We start from the raw sequence: 23,200 nt of genomic DNA, 5'->3' as shown, positions 1-23,200 counted from the left end.
GTTGTGTAGGCCTCACGTCAGTCTGTGTGTTTTGCATATTGGGGTGCACAGAACTGTGACCTGTGTCAGTAGTAAAATGACCCCTCCTACTCACTCACTAGGAGACAAAGGGGGAGGTGACCTGTGTCAGTAGTAAAATGACCCCTCCTACTCACTCACTAGGAGACAAAGGGGGGTGGTGACCTGTGTCAGTAGTAAAATGACCCCTCCTACTCACTCACTAGGAGACAAAGGGGGTGGTGACCTAGTGATCAGTTTGGACAACCCCTCCTGCTCACTCACTAGGAGACAAAGGGGGAGGTGACCTGTGTCAGTAGTAAAATGACCCCTCCTACTCACTCACTAGGAGGCAAAGGGGGTCTGACCTAGGATCAGTTTGACCCCTCCTACTCACTCACTAGGAGACAAAGGGGGAGGTGACCTGTGCAGTATTGAAAAGACCCCTCCTACTCACTCACTAGGAGACAAAGGGGGAGGTAACCTGTGTCAGTAGTAAAATGACCCCTCCTACTCACTCACTAGGAGACAAAGGGGGTGGTGACCTGTGTCAGTAGTAAAATGACCCCTCCTACTCACTCACTTTAGACAAAGGGGGTGGTGACCTGTGTCAGTAGTAAAATGACCCCTCCTACTCACTCACTAGGAGACAAAGGGGACTGACCTTGTCAGTAGTAAAATGGCACCCTTTTCCTCCTACTCACTCACTAGGAGACAAAGGGGGTGGTGACCTGTGTCAGTAGTAAAATAGTAAAATGACCCCTCCTACTCACTCACTAGGAGGCAAATAGTGACCTTTCAGTAGTAAAATGACCCCTCCTACTCACTCACTAGGAGACAAAGGGGGTGGTGACCTGTGTCCAGAAGTAAATGACCCCCCTACTCCTCACTAGGAGGCAAACTTTAGACCAGAACCCGTAAACAACCCCTCCTACTCACTCACTAGGAGACAAAGGGGGTGGTGACCCTATGGCACCAATTCCCTCCTACTCACTCACTAGGAGACAAAGGGGGTGGTGACCTGTGTCAGTAGTAAAATGACCCCTCCTACTCACTCACTAGGTCCTGTCGACACGCACTCACTAGCACAAAGGGGGTGGTGACTGTGTCAGTAGTAAAATGACCCCTCCTACTCACTCACTAGGAGACAAAGGGGGTGGTGACCTGTGTCAGTAGTAAAATGACCCCTCCTACTCACTCACTAGGAGACAAAGGGGGGGTGACCTGTGTCAGTAGTAAAATGACCCCTCCTACTCACTCACTAGGAGGCACAAGTAAAATGGGGACAAACACACCTGTGTCAGTAGTAAAATGGTTTCCTACTCACTCACTAGGAGACAAAATTGGACCTGTGTTTAAATGACCCCTCCTACTCACTCACTAGGGAGGTGGCAAAGGGGGTGACCTGTGTCAGTAGTAAAATGACCCTTCCTACTCACTCACTAGGAGACAAATTGGGGGCACAGAACTGTGACCTGTGTCAGTAGTAAAATGACCCCTCCTACTCACTCACTAGGAGACAAAGGGGGAGGTGACCTGTGTCAGTAGTAAAATGACCCCTCCTACTCACTCACTAGGAGACAAAGGGGGGTGGTGACCTGTGTCAGTAGTAAAATGACCCCTCCTACTCACTCACTAGGAGACAAAGGGGGGTGGTGACCTGTGTCAGTAGTAAAATGACCCCTCCTACTCACTCACTAGGAGACAAAGGGGGAGGGGGGGTGACCTGTGTCAGTAGTAAAATGACCCCTCCTACTCACTCACTAGGAGACAAAGGGGGGTGGTGACCTGTGTCAGTAGTAAAATGACCCCTCCTACTCACTCACTAGGAGACAAAGGGGGAGGTGACCTGTGTCAGTAGTAAAATGACCCCTCCTACTCACTCACTAGGAGACAAAGGGGGTGGTGACCTGTGTCAGTAGTAAAATGACCCCTCCTACTCACTCACTAGGAGACAAAGGGGGGTGGGGGTGACCTGTGTCAGTCGTAAAATGACCCCTCCTACTCACTCACTAGGAGACAAAGGGGGTGGTGACCTGTGTCAGTAGTAAAATGACCCCTCCTACTCACTCACTAGGAGACAAAGGGGGTGGTGACCTGTGTCAGTAGTAAAATGACCCCTCCTACTCACTCACTAGGAGACAAAGGGGGTGGTGACCTGTGTCAGTAGTAAAATGACCCCTCCTACTCACTCACTAGGAGGCAAAGGGGGGGGGTGACCTGTGTCAGTAGTAAAATGACCCCTCCTACTCACTCACTAGGAGACAAAGGGGGGGGGGTGACCTGTGTCAGTAGTAAAATGACCCCTCCTACTCACTCACTAGGAGACAAAGGGGGAGGTGACAGACAGAGAGAGGGTGAGGGATTGGACAAGGGCGTCGTGCACCCCAAACATCTGAGGGGGCACAAAGTACGGTACGTGAGGACGGTTGGGGGTGGACCGAGTGGGGCTCCCCCCTCATCTAATAGTTGGAGAATTTTTCCTTTTTCAAACACCTGAAACCACCTTGTCTTGCAATCTAGAGCCATAATCATTATGCTTAAGTCTTTCTAAAAAAAAATAGATAATTTTTATGCATATCTAAGCATACCTCTTGAGCTGTCTACATTCTCCTGAATGTGGCAGGGTAGCCTAGTGGTTAGAGCGTTGGACTAGTAACCGAAAGGTTGGGAGTTCAAACCCCCGAGCTGACAAGGTACAAATCTGTCGTTCTGCCCCTGAACAGGCCGTCATTGAAAGTTAGAAGTTGTTCTTAACTGACTTGCCTGGTTAAATAAAGGTAAAATTAAAAAAAAATGGAGGTTATTTTAAAAAGAAAAGAAAAAAACAAATATATATAAATATATAAATGAAATATGCTTCTCTGCTAAAATCTGGATAAAAGATTGAAAGGAATGTGAGTCTTATCAGTACATTAAGTTATTTCTTGCTTTTCTAAACCCTGCCTACCATGCCAGCTAAGATAGTTAGACAAGATCGCTTCTCTAACTTGATTACACCTCCACCAATATTGCTTGCTGTTTTTGGGGGGGGTGTTTAGGCTGAGTTTCTGTATAGTACGTTGTGACATTGACTGATGTAAATAGGGCTTTATAAATACATTTAATCGATCAATTGATTGATTGATAGCCTGAAATGTCTTTATGGTTGGGAAGATTGGGAAGATCTGTGCTAGCTAAAGCTGACTTCATACAATTGCCTACAGATGTGGGATCTTAATTAGATCACCTTGTTGCAGGAGGACTTTCCTGCTAAGCAATAAAGGTTAACCTTGTATTGTATTTAAGGTTTAGCAAAACCTTCTGAAGTTTGTAATTTCCATTACGAAAAATGTAGCAATCCCCACAAACAGTTTTTATTAATTATAATCCACATTTCCTATTGCAGCAGAATTATTTTCCTGCTGTAGAAAACTGGCTCAAATTAAAATCCTACATATGTAGGTGGCTAGGTGTATTACAGAGAAACAACCAAATAAGTACTTAATTTAAAAAAAATACAAAACAAATATGAGGGGGCAAGTGCCCCTGTGCCCCCTATGTGCATGACGCCTCTGGGGAGGGGAGGGAACGAACGAAGCTGAGAGCCGAGCAGGAAGGAAAATTAACGAAGGCAGGAGAGGCTTTGAATGCTAACAAGCGTTATAGCTTTAACTACAATAGTAGCCGCCGTTGTTTAGCCTAAAAGGTGAAGAGTTTTTTTTGTTGTGTGCCGAAAACATCAAACGATGGAGTCGGCGAACTAGTAGCCAACCACGATTGCAAAAACCCAACACCTGGTAACCCGCCGAACTTGGAGAGCAAGCAAAGGCTATGCGCCAGCTGCAGAATTCACCATCATCATCATCATCGGTGCCGCTACCTTCATCTTTTTCAGTTGAAGTGAAATGTATTGCCTAGTCTGTATGGGAGACGGATCTTACACTTACTGACCATTACCATGGAGATAGAGAATATAGTCGCCAACACGGTGCTGCTGAAGGCGAGAGAAGGTAAGACATAGTACTGAAACGACGACATGACATGGTTAACGTACCGGGGGTGGGGGGACATGTCGAGAGAGAGGGGGAGAAAGGGGGGATAATCATAACAAAGCAAGACTCAGTTTTTTTTGGGGGGGGGCTTTCTCTCTCTTCTCTCTATCTATTTCTCTCTCTTCTCTCTAGATCTATTTCTCTCCCTACGCAGTGGTTTTCCCATCGTCTTGACTGGCTCACTATAAGGGGGAACATATAGCGTTGTGTTAAAATTGTAGCCTACCTACTTGTTAATCATTGTAACTCTAGTCACATAATATACAGCAAATATCCAGGCCTGATCGATACACCGATCGGGTTGAGATAAGCAGCGTCGATAATAAACGATGATCGATTAGACTATATCACTGTTTGATATTGGGATTCGTGTTTCTCATGACTTATCTGAACGGAAAAGGTTGATTATGGCGGTAGGCTACTGTAGTAGTAGTAGCAACATATCATTGGATAGGTTGGTATGACCGTGGGATCGTAGCACCAGCGGATCGTGTTGGTAGTATAGGCTACACAGTGTTGAAATATCCTGTCGCAGCCTGTTTCCAATTCCATTGCCTGATAGAACAGGCGTATCGACTTGATACGTTAGCGATATTTAACATATGGCTTTCGCTGGATCTTATGCCTGCTTGGCGGTTCAAATGTGTGTCACATTATTTGACGCAGATATATTAAAGTCACTGCATTGCCACCCTGCCAAAGAGAAGGGGACCCGCTCCGTGTCTGTTTCCCCTAGACGGAGACCGGGAGCTCTGGGTCTTTCTCCGGCCTGGGTAAAGCGGACGCGGCCAACCCGCACACAGTGTACCCCCGTGTGTGTGCCGTTGATGTGGGGAAGGGGCACAACTCAAGCCGCAGGCCTGAGGACTACGGCGAAACATATCGGACTAATAACACAAGTGGTCGATGGGATGCCGTTCTGTCTGGCTGTCTTATTTTGTCGTCAGGTTTGATTGAAGAGAGAAAATGAGATATGTGTGTTTATCCTAGTGGACCCCCGCTAAATACAACTCCTGTAACTCGAAACCAGTTCCAATGCTTTAAAACAAATTGTATTTATTATGTTCCCCTCTAATTAGGGACTGATTTTAGACCTGGGACACCAGGTGGGTGAAATGAATGATCAGGTAGAACAGAACCAGCAGACCCCGGGTTATCCGAAGTCGGGTCACGTTTTTTTTGTGCCCTAATAGTTAACTAACCGTCCAGCTTTGATACTTTGAATCAGCTGTAGTAGTGTTAGAGCAACAACAACAAAACGTGCACAGACTTTGGGAAATGCTCTCGTAGGGTAAGAGTTTAATATCTCCTGGTTGTAGAGGTTATGGTTATAAGATGGACAGAGAGGATGTCGTTAGTTTGTTGTCAGGACAGCGGTGAGGGGAGAAGGAACTAAAGCTACATTGTGTCTTCTGTTGGGGGGGGGATGTGTTACATTTAATAAATATGGTTTCTTATCACGTGTGTGGCATGGTTTGATAATTGTCAACGGCATATGTTCATCGACAGAAGTGCAACAATGTAACACAACATTTGGACAGCTGACGTCATAATGTGGTACAAGTAATCATCTTTGATTTGACCAATGAACGTGTGTGTGTGGCTTCCTGAGATATATGTTTATCATAATACACTGAATTCTATTAAGTTACGCTCTGCAAGCCGGAATACAGAGCATTCGCGCTATGTTAACCTAGTCAACGTCAGTACACAATCCACGATGCACGTCAGAATCTGAAGTCAAATTGGTCAAACGGTGAGATCTTGTTGCGTTCACACACGGGCCCTGCAAAAACATGTCTATTGTAATGTAGCCTCCTTCTACGCTCCTGGGAATTGGCCTGATGTGTATAGAGCTAAATTGAAATGTTTTTAATTTAACAGAAGAAATATGAAAAGGCATAAACATGGTAGCAGTAGAAAGGGAACGCCTTAGAGATTATAGGACCATTATTAGAGCAACGTTTAGTACTCCAACAGTTCACCTGATACAAGACTGAATCCAAACATCACACTGTTGATTTAATGTTTATAGGGAAAGCCTTAGAGGTTATAGGACCATTATTAGAGCAAAGTTTAGTACACCAACAGTTCACCTGATACAAGACTGAATACAAACATCACACTTTTGATTTAATGTGCATTTACTGTACTTTTGGTGCATCTGTTGATAACGAAATAGGAAACATACTTTTTCTATTCAGTAACGTGAGAATATTCCTGGAGAATGAGGGGGTAGGTGCAGCATAACAACCAAACAATGGGAAAGGGGGGGTCCTAGTCAGTGGTAAAACTGACATGTCTTCCACATTTAACCCGACCAATCGGAGAGGAGGGCTGCCGTCAACATCCACGTGAGTGAGAGGACATCCTCACACACCTCTCCAGACTGGGGGTTTCAGTGAGAGGACTAACTGGTGTCTCCAAGTGGCCTCACACCTCTCCAGACTGGGGTTTCAGTGAAAGGACTAGCTGGTGTCTCCAAGTGGTCTCACACCTCTCCAGACTGGGGGTTTCAGTGAGAGGACTAACTGGTGTCTCCAAGTGGCCTCACACCTCTCCAGACTGGGGGTTTCAGTGAGAGGACTAGCTGGTGTCTCCAAGTGGCCCCACACCTCTCCAGACTGTGGGTTTCAGTGAGAGGACTAGCTGGTGTCTCCAAGTGGCCTCACACCTCTCCAGACTGTGGGTTTCAGTGAGAGGACTGACTGGTGTCTCCAAGTGGCCCCACACCTCTCCAGACTGGGGGTTTCAGTGAAAGGACTAGCTGGTGTCTCCAAGTGGTCTCACACCTCTCCAGACTGGGGTTTCAGTGAGAGGACTAACTGGTGTCTCCAAGTGGCCTCACACCTCTCCAGACTGTGGGTTTCAGTGAGAGGACTAGCTGGTGTCTCCAAGTGGCCTCACACCTCTCCAGACTGTGGGTTTCAGTGAGAGGACTAACTGGTGTCTCCAAGTGGTCTCACACACCTCTCCAGACTGGGGTTTCAGTGAGAGGACTAACTGGTGTCTCCAAGTGGCCCCATACCTCTCCAGACTGTGGGTTTCAGTGAGAGGACTAGCTGGTGTCTCCAAGTAGCCCCACACCTCTCCAGACTGTGGGTTTCAGTGAGAGGACTAACTGGTGTCTCCAAGTGGCCTCACACCTCTCCAAACTGTGGGTTTCAGTGAGAGGACTAACTGGTGTCTCCAACCTCCCCCCCCAAAGTGTGCACAGTCCCTAAGCATTTTCAATGCCCTTTTATGACTCAAAGAAGAGTGTTCAACTATAAGGTAATATTTTGGAGCTCTCCTAGCTGTGCCGTTCAGGAACTAGAGTTGGCACCCTGGTCGTCGTTTCATGAGGACCCTGCATCTCTGCCATCACACAGTCACTGTTGTTTACTGAATTAAAAAACAAAACACACCCATTTATAAATCACATTCTGGATCAGGTGGGCATGATTTTTGAACGCATGTTCTCAAGCTAAGTCATTAAATACAGTCTTATAATGTTGGGGCGGCAGGGTAGCCTAGTGGTTAGAAGGTTGCAAGTTCAAACCCCCGAGCTGACAAGGTACAAATCTGTCGTTCTGCCCCTGAACAGGCAGTTAACCCACTAGGCCGTCATTGAAAATAAGAATTTGTTCTTAACTGACTTGCCTGTTTAAATAAAGATAAAATAAATAAATGTTTACCTTTCACAAGGTAATTCAGAGAAACGGACCGTCGTTGTTTTGCGCGTATAGAATGGAGTCATGAGTGCGTTCAGGTGAACACTCCATAGACAAACAGGCTCATTCTGTTCAGAACAACTCGGGGTGTGATGCCGTGTCGTGGACATTTTGGACTGTGATTGGCTCGTATGACATCAAAGCATTATTTATTATAATCCTCATTGTCTCTGTCTGTCTCAATTCACTTTATTGACATGGCAAGTTCATTATTACTTACATTCTCTCTCTGTGTCTCTCTCTATATATATAACACCCCTTCAAAAGAGTAGATTCAGCTTTTTTAATCCTCAATGTCTCATCTATCTATCTCGCTGTCTCTCTCTTTCTGTCTCTCTCTCTCTGTCTCTCTCTCTCTCTCTCTCTCTCTCTCTCTCTCTCTGTGTCTCTCTCTATGTCTCTCTCTCTATATATATGACACCCCTTCAAAACAGTAGATTCGGCTTTTTTAATCCTCAATGTCTCATCTATCTCTATCTCGCTGTCTCTCTCTCTCTCTCTCTCTCTCTCTGTCATGTGTGTATATATACAGTGCCTTGCGAAAGTATTCGGCCCCCTTGAACTTTGCGGCCTTTTGCCACATTTCAGGCTTCAAACATAAAGATATAAAACTGTATTTTTTTGTGAAGAATCAACAACAAGTGGGACACAATCATGAAATGGAACAACATTTATTGGATATTTCAAACTTTTTTTAACAAATCAAAAACTGAAAAAAATTGGGCGTGCAAAATTATTCCTAGCCTTGAACTGGACTTGAAGAGCTCAGTGACTTTCAACGTGGTACCATCACAGGATGCCCCCTTTGTGAAGTGGAAACGTCTCGGAGCAACAACGGCTCAACCTCGACGTGGTAGACCACAAAAGCTCACAGAACAAGACCACAGAGGTGCTGGAAAAATTGTCTGTCCTTGGGTTGCAACACAATGTTCCAACATCTAGTGGAAAGCCTTCCCAGAAGAGTGGAGGCTGTTATAGCAGCAATGTTCCAACATCTAGTGGAAAGCCTTCCCAGAAGAGTGGAGGCTGTTATAGCAGCAATGTTCCAACATCTAGTGGAAAACCTTCCCAGAAGAGTTGAGGATGTTAGAGCAGCAATGTTCCAACATCTAGTGGAAAGCCTTTCCAGAAGAGTGGAGGCTGTTAGAGCAGCAATGTTCCAACATCTAGAGGAAAGCCTTCCCAGAAGAGTGGAGGCTGTTAGAGCAGCAATGTTCCAACATCTAGTGGAAAGCCTTCCCAGAAGAGTTGAGGATGTTATAGCAGCAACTCCATATTGAATGCCCATGATTTTAGAACGAGATGTTCCCAAGAGCAGTTTTGGTCATGTAGTGTATCTGGTTCCCATCACAAGGGCATGAAATAGCACCCTATTCCCCTATGTAGTGCACTACTTTAGACCAGAGCCCTATGGCACCCTATTCCCTATATAGTGCACTACTTTAGACCATAACCCTATGGCACCCTATTCCCTATATAGTGCACTACTTTTAGACCAGGGACCCTGCTCTATAAAGGGGATAGGGTGCCATTTTTAGGACGCTGGCGAGTCAGTCGACCACATCGGTTCAAGGTGTCAGGGGTGTGGCCCTCGTCCGTCGGGTGGGTCGGGACAGTTTCAACAATAACAACCCACACCGTCAAGGGGAAGTGGTTTCAGGGTTGAAGAGATAATGGGTTATTTCCCATATGGTGCTAGGCTTGGGGCCTTTATCCAGATTGTCATACTGACCTTTTGCCATACTGGGGGATGTTGGGTAATATTGCCACTGTTTGTAATTAAAGCGCTGCTCTGCCTTAACAGCTTTATCAACAAGGCAGGTCCTAGTTTCTACCTTCTTAACAACACTATCAACAAGGCAGGTCCTACAGGTCCTAGTGTCTACCTTCTTAACAACACTATCAACAAGGCAGGACCTACAGGCCCTAGTGTCAACCATCTTAACAACACTATCAACAGGGCAGGTCCTAGTTTCTACCTTCTTAACAACACTGTCAACAAGGCAGGTCCTACAGGCCCTAGTGTCTACCATCTTAACAACACTATCAACAAGGCAGGACCTACAGGCCCTAGTGTCAACCATCTTAACAACACTATCAACAAGGCAGGTCCTACAGGCCCTGGTTTTGTCTTATCTGGACTACTGTTCAGTCATGTGGTCAGGTGCCATAAAGAGGGACTGGCTCAGAGCAGGGCAGCACGGCTGGCTCAGAGCAGGGCAGCACGGCTGGCTCAGAGCAGGGCAGCACGGCTGGCTCAGAGCAGGGCAGCACGGCTGGCTCAGAGCAGAGCAGCACGGCTGGCTCAGAGCAGGGCAGCACGGCTGGCTCAGAGCAGGGCAGCACGGCTGGCTCAGAGCAGGGAAGCACGGCTGGCTCAGAGCAGGGAAGCACGGCTGGCTCAGAGCAGGGCAGCACGGCTGGCTCAGAGCAGGGCAGCACGGCTGGCTCAGAACAGGGCAGCACGGCTGGCTCAGAACAGGGCAGCACGGCTGGCTCAGAGCTGGCTCAGAACAGGGCAGCACGGCTGGCTCAGAGCAGGGCAGCAGAGCAGGGCAGCACGGCTGGCTCAGAGCAGAGCAGCACGGCTGGCTCAGAGCAGGGCAGCACGGCTGGCTCAGAAAAAAAGTACACAGAGAACTAACATTAATGACATTCAAGTCAATCTCTCCTGGCTCACAGTGGAAGAGAGATTGACTTCATCACTACTTGTTTTCGTAAGAAGTGTTGACATGCTGAATGCACTGAGCCGTCTGTTTAAACGACTGGCAGCACAGCTCAGACACCCATAAGACATGTCACCAGAGGTCTCTTCACAGTCCCCAAGTCCAGAACAGACTATGGGAGGTGCACAGTACTACATAGAGCCATGACTACATGGAACTCTATTCCACAGTCCTACATAGAGCCATGACTACATGGAACTCTATTCCACAGTACTACATAGAGCCATGACTACATGGAACTCTATTCCACAGTCCTACATAGAGCCATGACTACATGGAACTCTATTCCACAGTCCTTCATAGAGCCATGACTACATGGAACTCTATTCCACAGTACTACATAGAGACATGACTACGTGGAACTCTATTCCACAGTCCTACATAGAGCCATGACTACGTGGAACTCTATTCCACAGTCCTACATAGAGACATGACTACATGGAACTCTATTCCACAGTACTACACAGAGACATGACTACATGGAACTCTATTCCATAGTACTACATAGAGACATGACTACATGGAACTCTATTCCACAGTACTACATAGAGACATGACTACATGGAACTCTATTCCACAGTACTACATAGAGACATGACTACATGGAACTCTATTCCACAGTACTACATAGAGCCATGACTACATGGAACTCTATTCCATAGTACTACATAGAGACATGACTACATGGAACTCTATTCCACAGTTCTACATAGAGACATGACTACATGGAACTCTATTCCACAGTTCTACATAGAGACATGACTACATGGAACTCTATTCCACAGTCCTACATAGAGCCATGACTACATGGAACTCTATTCCACAGTACCACATAGAGCCATGACTACATGGAACTCTATTCCACAGTACTACATAGAGCCATGACTACATGGAACTCTATTCCACAGTACTACATAGAGCCATGACTACATGGAACTCTATTCCACAGTACTACATAGAGCCATGACTACATGGAACTCTATTCCACAGTACCACATAGAGCCATGACTACATGGAACTCTATTCCACAGTTCTACATAGAGACATGACTACATGGAACTCTATTCCACAGTCCTACATAGAGCCATGACTACATGGAACTCTATTCCACAGTACTACCTAGAGCCATGACTACATGGAACTCTATTCCACAGTACCACATAGAGCCATGACCACATGGAACTCTATTCCACAGTACTACATAGAGCCATGACTACATGGAACTCTATTCCACAGTCCTACATAGAGCCATGACTACATGGAACTCTATTCCACAGTTCTTCATAGAGCCATGACTACATGGAACTCTATTCCACAGTTCTTCATAGAGCCATGACTACATGGAACTCTATTCCACAGTTCTTCATAGAGCCATGACTACATGGAACTCTATTCCACATCAAGTAACTGATGCAAACAGTAGAACCAGATTTTATAAAGCCAGATAAAAAACTACATTCCTTATACTACATGGAGACTGTGAACTCTATTCACACAGGAACAGACACATGATACACACGAACGCTAGCCACAGTACTACACAGTCTACACACGCGCTCTAGCACCACAGTCTACACAGAGCAATGACTACGCGCTCTAGCACTCACAGTCTACACACGCGCCAGCACACAGTCTACACACGCGCATAGCACACACAGTCTACACACGCGCCAACTCACACAGTCTACACAGAGCCATGACAGTCTACACGCTCTATTCGCACAGTACCACACATAGAGCCATGACTACACAGGAACTCTACACACACAGTACCGCATACACCATGACTACACAACTCTATTCCACAGCTAGCACACACAGTCTGACACACGCGCTCTAGCACAGTACACAGTCTGACTACATGCGAACTCTAGCACACACAGTCTACACACGCGCCATGCTACATGGAACAGTCTACACACGCGCTGTACTACACGCAGAGTCTGACACATGGCTCTATTCACACACAGTCTACACACGAGCCGCTGAGCTACACACTCTATTCACACGTGCTAGCACACACAGTCCACACACGCGCCGCTAGCACACACAGTCTGCCGGCGCTACACACACAGTCTTCACGCCGCCTAGCACACACAGTCTACACACGCGCGAGTACTGCTCTTAGCACACACAGCACTCACACTACACGCGCGCTAGCACTCACAGTCTACACACGCCGCGCTAGCACTCACACGTCGCACAAAACACAATGCTACACGCGCTAGCACACACTACACGCAAAACAGCTACACAGTCTACACAGCAGCTTGCTGCACACAGTCTACCGCTACTGGCGCGCTGCACAAAACACACAGTCTACACGCAGCACAGTTGCTGCACACACAGTCTACACGCAGCTTGCTGCACAAACACAATGCGCCTGGCAGTTTGCTGCACAAAACACAATGCTACTGGCAGCCTGCACGCACAATGCACGCGTTGCTGTACTGGTGGTGTTATGCATTTAGTATGGTGTAGTGATGTTACATGATGCTACTGGTTTCTTTGCACAAAATATATAATGGAAGTTGTTTATTGTGTTTGGTCCACCAATGAAGGCAGTTTGCTGCAAAAAACAATGGGCAGTTTGCTGCACAAAACACAATGCTACTGGCAGTTGTCCAACTGAACGTTTTCATCTGATATGTGTCTTCCGTAAAACCCAATGCTAAATGGCTTTGCTGGCAAAAACAGGAATAGCTGCTGGCAGCTTGGCATCCAAACACCCCAATGCTACTGGGCAGGAACTTGGGGATCCATAATAAATGCTACCCTCGGCAGGAACTTGCTGCACAAAACACAATGCTGCTGCCTTGGCAGGAACTAATGGGGATCCATAATAAACCCCAGGAAAAGCAGTGCCCTGCTGCCTTTGGGACTCCTCCATTGGGATCCATAATAAACCCCAGGAAGAGTAGCTGCTGCCTTGACAGGAACTAATGGGGATTGCTGCCTTGCAACAGGAACTAATCGGGATCTGGTTTCTAGCTGCCTGCCTTGAAGGAAACATAATGGGGATCCATAATAAACCCCTTTAGGAAGACCAGATGCTGCCTTAGCAACAGGAACTAATGGGGATCCATATTCCCCAGGAAGAGTAGCTGCAGGAACCTTGGCAGGACACCTCATCATAACAAGTAACTAAAATGCTACAAAACATCCACTTTTTTTTTACAAAACACAATGCTAACTGGCAAGTCAGCTGCACAAATTCATTTTCAATGCTACTGGCCTGCACAAAACACAATGGGCAGTTTGCTGCAACTGCCTGTTCAGGGCTGCAGAAACACAATGATTTGAACCTTGTCAGTTTGCTGCACAAAACACAATCCGGTTACTAGTCCAATTCTAACACTTATCAAGAGAACATCCCCAGTCAGCCCTACTGCCTCTGATCTGGAGGACTCATGGAGGAGGGGGAGGGGCCTGGGTAGTGTACTTGGAGGTATCCCAGGGGCACCTCATTCCCTGTTCTGTGCATGGAGGAGGGGTCTGGGTGCACTGTATAGGAATAGGAGGGGTCTGGGAGTGCTTGGAGGAGGGTCTGTGTAGTGCTTGGAGGAGAGGGTCTGGGTCTGACTTGCCTCTGTGCTAGGAGGAGGATCTGTGGTGCATGGAGGAGGAGGGGTAACTGTGGTAACCGTGCATGGAGGAGGGCCGACTCTGTGTAGTGCAAGGAGGAGGAGGGTCTGGGTAGTGCACACAGGACAGGTCTCTGTACGTGCTCAGGAGGTTGGAGGAGGGGAACTGGGTAGTGCTTGGAGGAGGAGGGGTCTGGGTAGTGCTAGGAGGAGGGTCTGGGTAGTGCTTGTAGGAAGTCTGTGTAGTGTCTTGGAGGAGGAGGGGTCTGTGTTGTGCATGGAGGAGGAGTTGGGTCTGTCAAGTATGTGCATGGAGGAGGGGGTGTAGTGCATGGAGGAGGGGTCTGTGTAGTGCTTGGATATTTTTGACTAGGGGTTACTGGGTAGTGCTAATGAAAATAATGTCTGGGTAGTGCTAGGAGGAAAAGGGGTCTGGGTTGCAGGAGGGTCTGAATAGGTCTGTGTAGTGCATGGATCAGGAGAACATCCCGGTCTGGGTAGTGCTCTGGATCTGGAGGACTCATGGAGTGCTAGGGGAGGGGGGTCTGTGGTAGTGCTTGGAGAGGAAGGGTCTGTGTAGTGCATGGAGTGCTAGGGGAGGGAGGGGTCTGTGTAGTGCATGGAGGAGGGGAGGGGTCTGTGTAGTGCTTGGTGGAGGAGGGGTCTGTGTAGTGCATGGAGGAGGAGGGGTCTGGGTAGTGCTTGGAGGAGGAGGGGTCTGTGTAGTGCTTGGAGGAGGAGGGGTCTGGGTAGTGCTTGGAGGAGGAGGGGTCTGGGTAGTGCTTGGAGGAGGAGGGGTCTGGGTAGTGCTTGGAGGAGGAGGGGTCTGGGTAGTGCTTGGAGGGGAGGAGCTTGGGGAGGGGGGTCTGGGTAGTGCTAGGGGGAGGAGGGGTCTGGGTAGTGCTTGGAGAGGGAGGGGTAGTGCTTGGAGGTAGTACATCTCAAAATATGTTTTTCTTGAATTTAAAATAAATACATTATTAGGCCTGTATCTGGATCGGAAATAATATGACTGCATCCCACTATTCCCTTCCTATAGGTCCTGGTCAAAAGTAATGCACAACATAGGGACTCGTCATTTGGGACACAGTCAAGCCATTTAAACAAAGTACAGTATAATAACAGCATGCCAGATGGGTAATTTTACAAATAGACTCTAAAACATTTAATAAGCCAGCTGGCAGAGCCACCCTTGTGATGTTCACACAATGTTAAAATATGCCCATTTAGGCCTCGTCAGCCAAGACGCTAACCTAGCTGCCTAGCTGCTAATGCTACATACGCATCGCATGTGGTTGGAGCTAGTGGTAGCGCTAAATACACAACAGATGTGGTTGGAGCTAGCGGTAGCCGCTAACGCTACATACGCAACACATGCGTCACAGTTCCCAAGTCATAGCCAATTTTGTGGGTCTAATAACTGTGGGAAGGGAACCACATGAAGGGAGCCATCACAAAGCAGTGTGTTTTACAGACGTCATTCACAGGAAACACCCTACTGTACACACTCACACACACACACATGAGAACAAGTGTTAGCCAGTCTAGGCTCACCAGGCTACCTGCCTCCTCTAACCACTAGGCTACCTGTCTCCTCGAGCCACTAGGCTACCTGCCTCCTCTAACCACTAGGCTACCTGCCTCCTCTAACCACCAGGCTACCTGCCTCCTCTAACCACTAGGCTACCTGCCTCCTCTAACCACTAGGCTACCTGCCTCCTCTAGCCACTAGGCTACCTGCCTCCTCTAACCACTAGGCTACCTGCCTCCTCTAACCACTAGGCTACCTGCCTCCTCTAACCACTAGGGTACCTGCCTCCTCTAACCACCAGGCTACCTGCCTCCTCTAACCACTAGACCACCTGCCTCCTCTAACCACTAGACTACCTGCCTCCTCTAACCACCAGGCTACCTGCCTCCTCTAACCACTAGGCTACCTGCCTCCTCTAACTACTAGGCTACCTGCCTCCTCTACCCACTAGACTACCTGCCTCCTCTAACCACCAGGCTACCTGCCTCCTCTAACCACCAGGCTACCTGCCTCCTCTAACCACCAGGCTACCTGCCTCCTCTAACCACCAGGTCTCTGTCTCTCTTTCTCCTGTCTCTCTCCTGTCTCTCTGTCTCTCTCTCTCTCTCCTTCCCTCTCTCTCTCTGCTGTCTCGCTCTTCCTCTTCTCTCTCTCTCTTCCCTCTCTCTCTCCCCCTCCCTCCCTCTAGTAGACAGTAGACTGATCAGACCTGTATTCCTCTCTAAGCAGGAAGTCTATCCAGGCAGCTTGCAGTTACAGCGGAATTTGTTTACTGTCTGTCTGTCTGTCTGTCTGTCTGTCTGTCTGTCTGTCTGTCTTTTCCGTCTTTTAACTCTCTCTTTGCAGGTAAAGTCTCTTCTGTCTCTCTCTCTCTCTGTCTCTCTCTTCTGTCTCTCTCTCTCTCTTTCTCTCTCTCTCTCTGTCTCTCTCTCTCTCTCTCTCTCCTCCCCCTCTCTCTTTCGCTGTCTCTCCCCCTCCCTCTCTCCCCCCTGGTCCCTCCCTCTCCCCCCATCCCTCCCTCTCTCTGGGAGTAGACTGATCAGACCTGTATTCCTCTCTAAGCAGGAAGTCTATCCAGGCAGCTTGCAGTTACAGTGGAATTTGTTTACTGTGTGTGTGCGGGCGGGCGTACATGTCCGTGTGTTAGGGGTGTGACGTTTAAACAACATTGGCATCGTTAACATTTAGAAAAAATCCCGAACCGAAAGCGCATGTTCTTTTCCGTCTTTTAACCTAACTAGATGATGGGCATTGCAGGTAAAGTTGTCATTAGAGATCCAGATTACCAAGACATGTGAGCATGGCTCTTTCTGATAGATAGACCTGGCCCGCTCCTCTCTCTCCCCTGGCTGGCCCGCTCCTCTCTCTCCTCCCCGGCTGGCCCGCTCCTCTCTCTCTCCCTGGCTGGCCCTGCTCCTCTCTCTCTCCTCCCTGGCTGGCCCGCTCCTCTCTCTCTCTCCCTGGCTGGCCCGCTCCTCTCTCTCTCCTCCTGGCTGGCCCGCTCCTGTCTCTCTCTCCCTGGCTGGCCCGCTCCTCTCTCTCTCTCCCTGGCTGGCCCGCTCCTCTCTCTCTCTCCCTGGCTGGCCCCTCCTCTGTCTCTCTCTCCCCGGCTGGCCCGCTGCTCTCTCTCTCTCCCTGGCTGGCCCGCTCCTCTCTCTCTCTCCTTGGCTGGCCCGCTCCTCTCTCTCTCCTCCTTGGCTGGCCCGCTCCTCTCTCTTTCTCCCTGGCTGGCCCGCTTCTCTCTGTCTCTCCTCCCTGGCTGGCCCGCTCCTCTCTCTCTCTCCTATACTGGCTGGCCCGCTCCTCTCTCTCTCCTTGGCTGGCCCGCTCCTCTCTCTCTCCTTGGCTGGCCCGCTCCTATACTCTCTCTCTCCCTGGCTGGCCCGCTCCTCTCTCTCTCTCTCCCTGGCTGGCCCGCTCCTCTGACTCTCTCTCCCTGGCTGGCCCGCTCCTCTCTCTCTCTCTCTGGCTGGCCTAGTCCTCTCTCTCTCTCTCTCTCTCTCTCTCTCTCTCTCTGTGTAGTATGGTCTTTATGCTCTAGATAGATAGACAGGTCTGATACTGATAGATAGACCTGTATCTGGTGTCTGAGTGTCTGTCTGTCTGGTGTCTGACCTGCCTATAGATCAGTGTTTTAATCTCTCTCTCTATGTCTCTCTCTGTGTAGTATAGTCTTTCTGCACTAGACAGGTCTGAGATCAGTGTTTTAATCTCTCTCTCTCTCTCTCTCTCTCTGTCTCTCTCTGTGTAGTATAGTCTTCTCTGCACACCCCGTGACTCGACAGGTCTGAGATCAGTGTTTTTCTCTAGCATGGCTTTATTTAACTAGGACTCTAGTGCACTACTTTAGACCAGGTTCAATAGGACTCTAGTGCACTACTTTAGACCAGGTTCAATAGGACTCTAGTGCACTACTTTAGACCAGGTTCAATAGGACTCTAGTGCACTACTTTAGACCAGGTTCAATAGGACTCTAGTGCACTACTTTAGACCAATAGGTCTCAATTTCTCTCTGTTCTCTCTGGTTCTCTGCTTTGTCTAGACCAGGTTCACTCCAGTGCACTACTTTAGACCAGGATCAATAGGACTCTAGTGCACTACTTTAGACCAGGATCAATAGGACTCTAGTGCACTACTTTAGACCAGGATCAATAGGACTCTAGTGCACTACTTTTAGACCAGGATCAATAGGACTCTAGTGCACTACTTTAGACCAGGTTCAATAGGACTCTAGTGCACTACTTTAGACCAGGTTCAATAGTACTCTAGTGCACTACTTTAGACCAGGATCAATAGGACTCTAGTGCACTACTTTAGACCAGGATCAATAGGACTCTAGTGCACTACTTTAGACCAGATTCAATAGGACTCTAGTGCACTACTTTAGACCAGATTCAATAGGACTCTAGTGCACTACTTTAGACCAGATTCAATAGGACTCTAGTGCACTACTTTAGACCAGATTCAATAGGACTCTAATGCACTACTTTAGACCAGGTTCAATAGGACTCTAGTGCACTACTTTAGACCAGATTCAATAGGACTCTAGTGCACTACTTTATGACCAGGTTCAATAGGACTCTAGTGCACTACTTTAGACCAGGTTCAATAGGACTCTAGTGAATAACAACAGGATCAATATCAGATCTGATGATAACAACAAGATCAATATCATATCTGATGATAACAACAAGATCAATATCATATCTGATGATAACAACAAGATCAATATCATATCTGATGATAACAACAAGGCCACTTTGAAATGTGGAAGACATTAGTCTGGCGATGTGAATAGGGCCTGTAACTGTCTATCTCGTACCAGGAAGTGATGGAGACCTGCACACTGTCGAAAATACGCAGACAAAATCCCAAACCGGAGGTTTAAATGCAAACAGTATTTGGGTACCTACTCACCTGGAACGGACATGTTCTGGTATAAATGACCTTTTAAAGAGGTCAGTCTCTTATCAGTTGTCAGGAACGGAACAGAACAGCGCTGTGCTTCATTCCAGGAAGGCTCTCTACCCTACTTCATTTTCCCCTTCTCACTTTCTCTCCTTCATCTCCTCCCTCTTCTCCTTTTCCTCTCCTCCCTCTCCTCCCTCTCCTCTCTACCCTCTCCTTCATCTCCTCCCTCTCCTCTTCTCCTTCTCCTCCCTCTCCTCTCCTCTCCTTCATCTCCTCCCTCTCCTCTCCTTCATCTCCTCCCTCTCCTCTCCTTTATCTCCTCCCTCTCCTCTCCTTCATCTCCTCCCTCTCCTCTCCTTCATCTCCTCCCTCTCCTCCCTCTCCTCTTCTCCCTTCTCCTCCCTCTCCTCTTCTCCTTCATCTCCTCCCTCTCCTCTCCTTCATCTCCTCCCTCTCCTCTTCTCCTTCTCCTCCCTCCTTCTCCTCCCTCTCCTCTCCTCCTTCTCCTCCCTCTCCTCTCCTCTCTATTCTCTCTCTCCCTCTCCTCTCCTCCCTCTTCTCCCTCTCCTCTCCTTCATCTCCTTCAGTGGTCTGGTGTAGACTGCCAGGTAAAGGCCTGGTGTATATGAGATGCCTACCTCTATATGAGATGCTGCCCTCTATATGAGATGCTGTCCTCTATATGAGATGCTGTCCTCTATGTCCTCTATATGAGATGCTGTCCTCTATATGAGATGCTGTCCTCTATGTCCTCTATATGAGATGCTGCCCTCTATATGAGATGCTGTCCTCTATATGAGATGCTGTCCTCTATATGAGATGCTGGTCTCTATATGAGATGCTGTCCTCTATGTCCTCTATATGAGATGCTGTCCTCTATATGAGATGCTGTCCTCTATATGAGATGCTGTCCTCTATGTCCTCTATATGAGATGCTGTCCTCTATATGAGATGCTGTCCTCTATATGAGATGCTGTCTCTATATGAGATGCTGTCCTCTATATGAGATGCTGTCCTCTATATGAGATGCTGTCCTCTATATGAGATGCTGTCCTCTATATGAGATGCTGTCCTCTATATGAGATGCTGTCCTCTATATGAGATGCTGGCCTCTATATGAGATGCTGTCCTCTATATGAGATGCTGTCCTCTATATGAGATGCTGTCCTCTATATGAGATGCTGTCCTCTATATGAGATGCTGGTCTCTATATGAGATGCTGTCCTCTATGTCCTCTATATGAGATGCTGTCCTCTATATGAGATGCTGTCCTCTATATGAGATGCTGTCCTCTATATGAGATGCTGTCCTCTATATGAGATGCTGTCCTCTATATGAGATGCTGTCCTCTATATGAGATGTTGTCCTCTATATGAGATGCTGTCCTCTATATGAGATGCTGTCCTCTATATGAGATGCTGGTCTCTATATGAGATGCTGGTCTCTATATGAGATGCTGTCCTCTATATGAGATGCTGGTCTCTATATGAGATGCTGTCCTCTATATGAGATGCTGTCCTCTATATGAGATGCTGTCCTCTATATGAGATGCTGTCCTCTATATGAGATGCTGGTCTCTATATGAGATGCTGGTCTCTATATGAGATGCTGTCCTCTATATGAGATGCTGGTCTCTATATGAGATGCTGTCCTCTATATGAGATGCTGTCCTCTATATGAGATGCTGGTCTCTATATGAGATGCTGTCCTCTATATGAGATGCTGGTCTCTATATGAGATGCTGTCCTCTATATGAGATGCTGTCCTCTATATGAGATGCTGGTCTCTATATGAGATGCTGTCCTCTATATGAGATGCTGGTCTCTATATGAGATGCTGTCCTCTATATGAGATGCTGTCCTCTATGTCCTCTATATGAGATGCTGTCCTCTATATGAGATGCTGTCCTCTATGTCCTCTATATGAGATGCTGTCCTCTATATGAGATGCTGTCCTCTATGTCCTCTATATGAGATGCTGTCCTCTATATGAGATGCTGTCCTCTATATGAGATGCTGTCCTCTATATGAAATGCTGGTCTCTATATGAGATGCTGTCCTCTATATGAGATGCTGGTCTCTATATGAGATGCTGTCCTCTATATGAGATGCTGTCCTCTATATGAGATGCTGTCCTCTATATGAGATGCTGTCCTCTATATGAGATGCTGGTCTCTATATGAGATGCTGTCCTCTATATGAGATGCTGTCCTCTATATGAGATGCTGTCTCTATATGAGATGCTGTCCTCTATATGAGATGCTGTCCTCTATGTCCTCTATATGAGATGCTGTCCTCTATATGAGATGCTGTCCTCTATGTCCTCTATATGAGATGCTGTCCTCTATATGAGATGCTGTCCTCTATATGAAATGCTGGTCTCTATATGAGATGCTGTCCTCTATATGAGATGCTGGTCTCTATATGAGATGCTGTCCTCTATATGAGATGCTGTCCTCTATGTCCTCTATATGAGATGCTGTCCTCTATATGAGATGCTGGTCTCTATATGAGATGCTGGTCTCTATATGAGATGCTGGTCTCTATATGAGATGCTGTCCTCTATATGAGATGCTGTCCTCTATATGAGATGCTGGTCTCTATATGAGATGCTGTCCTCTATATGAGATGCTGTCCTCTATATGAGATGCTGGTCTCTATATGAGATGCTGGTCTCTATATGAGATGCTGTCCTCTATGTCCTCTATATGAGATGCTGTCCTCTATATGAGATGCTGTCCTCTATGTCCTCTATATGAGATGCTGGTCTCTATATGAGATGCTGTCCTCTATATGAGATGCTGTCCTCTATATGAGATGCTGGTCTCTATATGAGATGCTGGTCTCTATATGAGATGCTGTCCTCTATATGAGATGCTGGTCTCTATATGAGATGCTGTCTCTAAATGAGATGCTGGTCTCTATATGAGATGCTGGTCTCTATATGAGATGCTGTCCTCTATATGAGATGCTGTCCTCTATATGAGATGCTGTCCTCTATATGAGATGCTGCCCTCTATATGAGATGCTGGTCTCTATATGAGATGCTGGTCTCTATATGAGATGCTGTCCTCTATATGAGATGCTGTCCTCTATATGAGATGCTGTCCTCTATATGAGATGCTGTCCTCTATATGAGATGCTGTCCTCTATATGAGATGCTGGTCTCTATATGAGATGCTGGTCTCTATATGAGATGCTGTCCTCTATATGAGATGCTGTCCTCTATATGAGATGCTGGTCTCTATATGAGATGCTGGTCTCTATATGAGATGCTGGTCTCTATATGAGATGCTGTCCTCTATATGAGATGCTGGTCTCTATATGAGATGCTGTCCTCTATATGAGATGCTGGTCTCTATATGAGATGCTGTCCTCTATATGAGATGCTGTCCTCTATATGAGATGCTGTCCTCTATATGAGATGCTGTCCTCTATATGAGATGCTGTCCTCTATATGAGATGCTGGTCTCTATATGAGATGCTGGTCTCTATATGAGATGCTGTCCTCTATATGAGATGCTGTCCTCCAGAGGGAAAACAGTGTGTATGTCCCTGTAGTAGATATCCCTCTATATGAGATCCTCGGTCCCCGTAGAAGATATCCCTCCGCAGGGGTCCCTGTGAGAAGATATCCCTCCGCAGGGGTCCCCGTAGAAGATATCCCTCCGCAGGGGTCCCTGTATGAAGATATCCCTCCGCAGGGGTCCCCGTAGAAGATATCCCTCCGCAGGGGTCCCTGTAGAAGATATCCCTCCGCAGGGTCCCTGTAGAAGATATCCCTCCGCAGGGTCCCTCGGTCCCCATAGAAGATATCCCTCCACAGGGGTCCCCGTCCCTGTAGAAGATATCCCTCCGCAGGGGTCCCTGTAGAAGATATCCCTCCGCAGGGGTCCCCGTCCCCGAAGATATCCCTCCGCAGGGGTCCCTGTAGAAGATATCCCTCCGCAGGGGTCCCTGTAGAAGATATCCCTCCGCAGGGGTCCCTCGGTCCCTGTAGAAGATATCCCTCCGCAGGGGTCCCTCCGGTCCCTGTAGAAGATATCCCTCCGCAGGGGTCCCTCGGTCCCTGTAGAAGATATCCTCCGCAGGGGTCCCTCGGTCCCTGTAGAAGATATCCCTCCGCAGGGGTCCCTCGGTCCCTGTAGAAGATATCCCTCCGCAGGGGTCCCTCGGTCCCTGTAGAAGATATCCCTCCGCAGGGG

General features: G+C 47.7%; 1 protein-coding gene across 1 annotated transcript in view; it reads left to right on the top strand.

The window, feature by feature from the left end:
* Positions 1 to 3,564: 3,564 nt before the first annotated feature.
* The window catches only part of LOC135537011 (G protein-coupled receptor kinase 5-like), an 81,987-nt gene continuing 62,351 nt past the window's right edge, over positions 3,565 to 23,200 (top strand). Inside the window, exon 1 of the mRNA XM_064963220.1 lies at positions 3,565 to 3,989. Coding sequence (XP_064819292.1) covers positions 3,938 to 3,989 — 52 coding nt within the window. The 5' untranslated portion in view covers positions 3,565 to 3,937. The remainder of the gene's footprint in view (positions 3,990 to 23,200) is intronic.

The sequence above is a fragment of the Oncorhynchus masou genome, unplaced genomic scaffold (assembly GCF_036934945.1).
Source record: "Oncorhynchus masou masou isolate Uvic2021 unplaced genomic scaffold, UVic_Omas_1.1 unplaced_scaffold_698, whole genome shotgun sequence".
Lineage (NCBI taxonomy): Eukaryota > Metazoa > Chordata > Actinopteri > Salmoniformes > Salmonidae > Oncorhynchus > Oncorhynchus masou.
The sequence above is the reverse complement of the archived record's forward strand: the minus strand, read 5'-3'. Positions and strand labels throughout refer to the sequence as shown.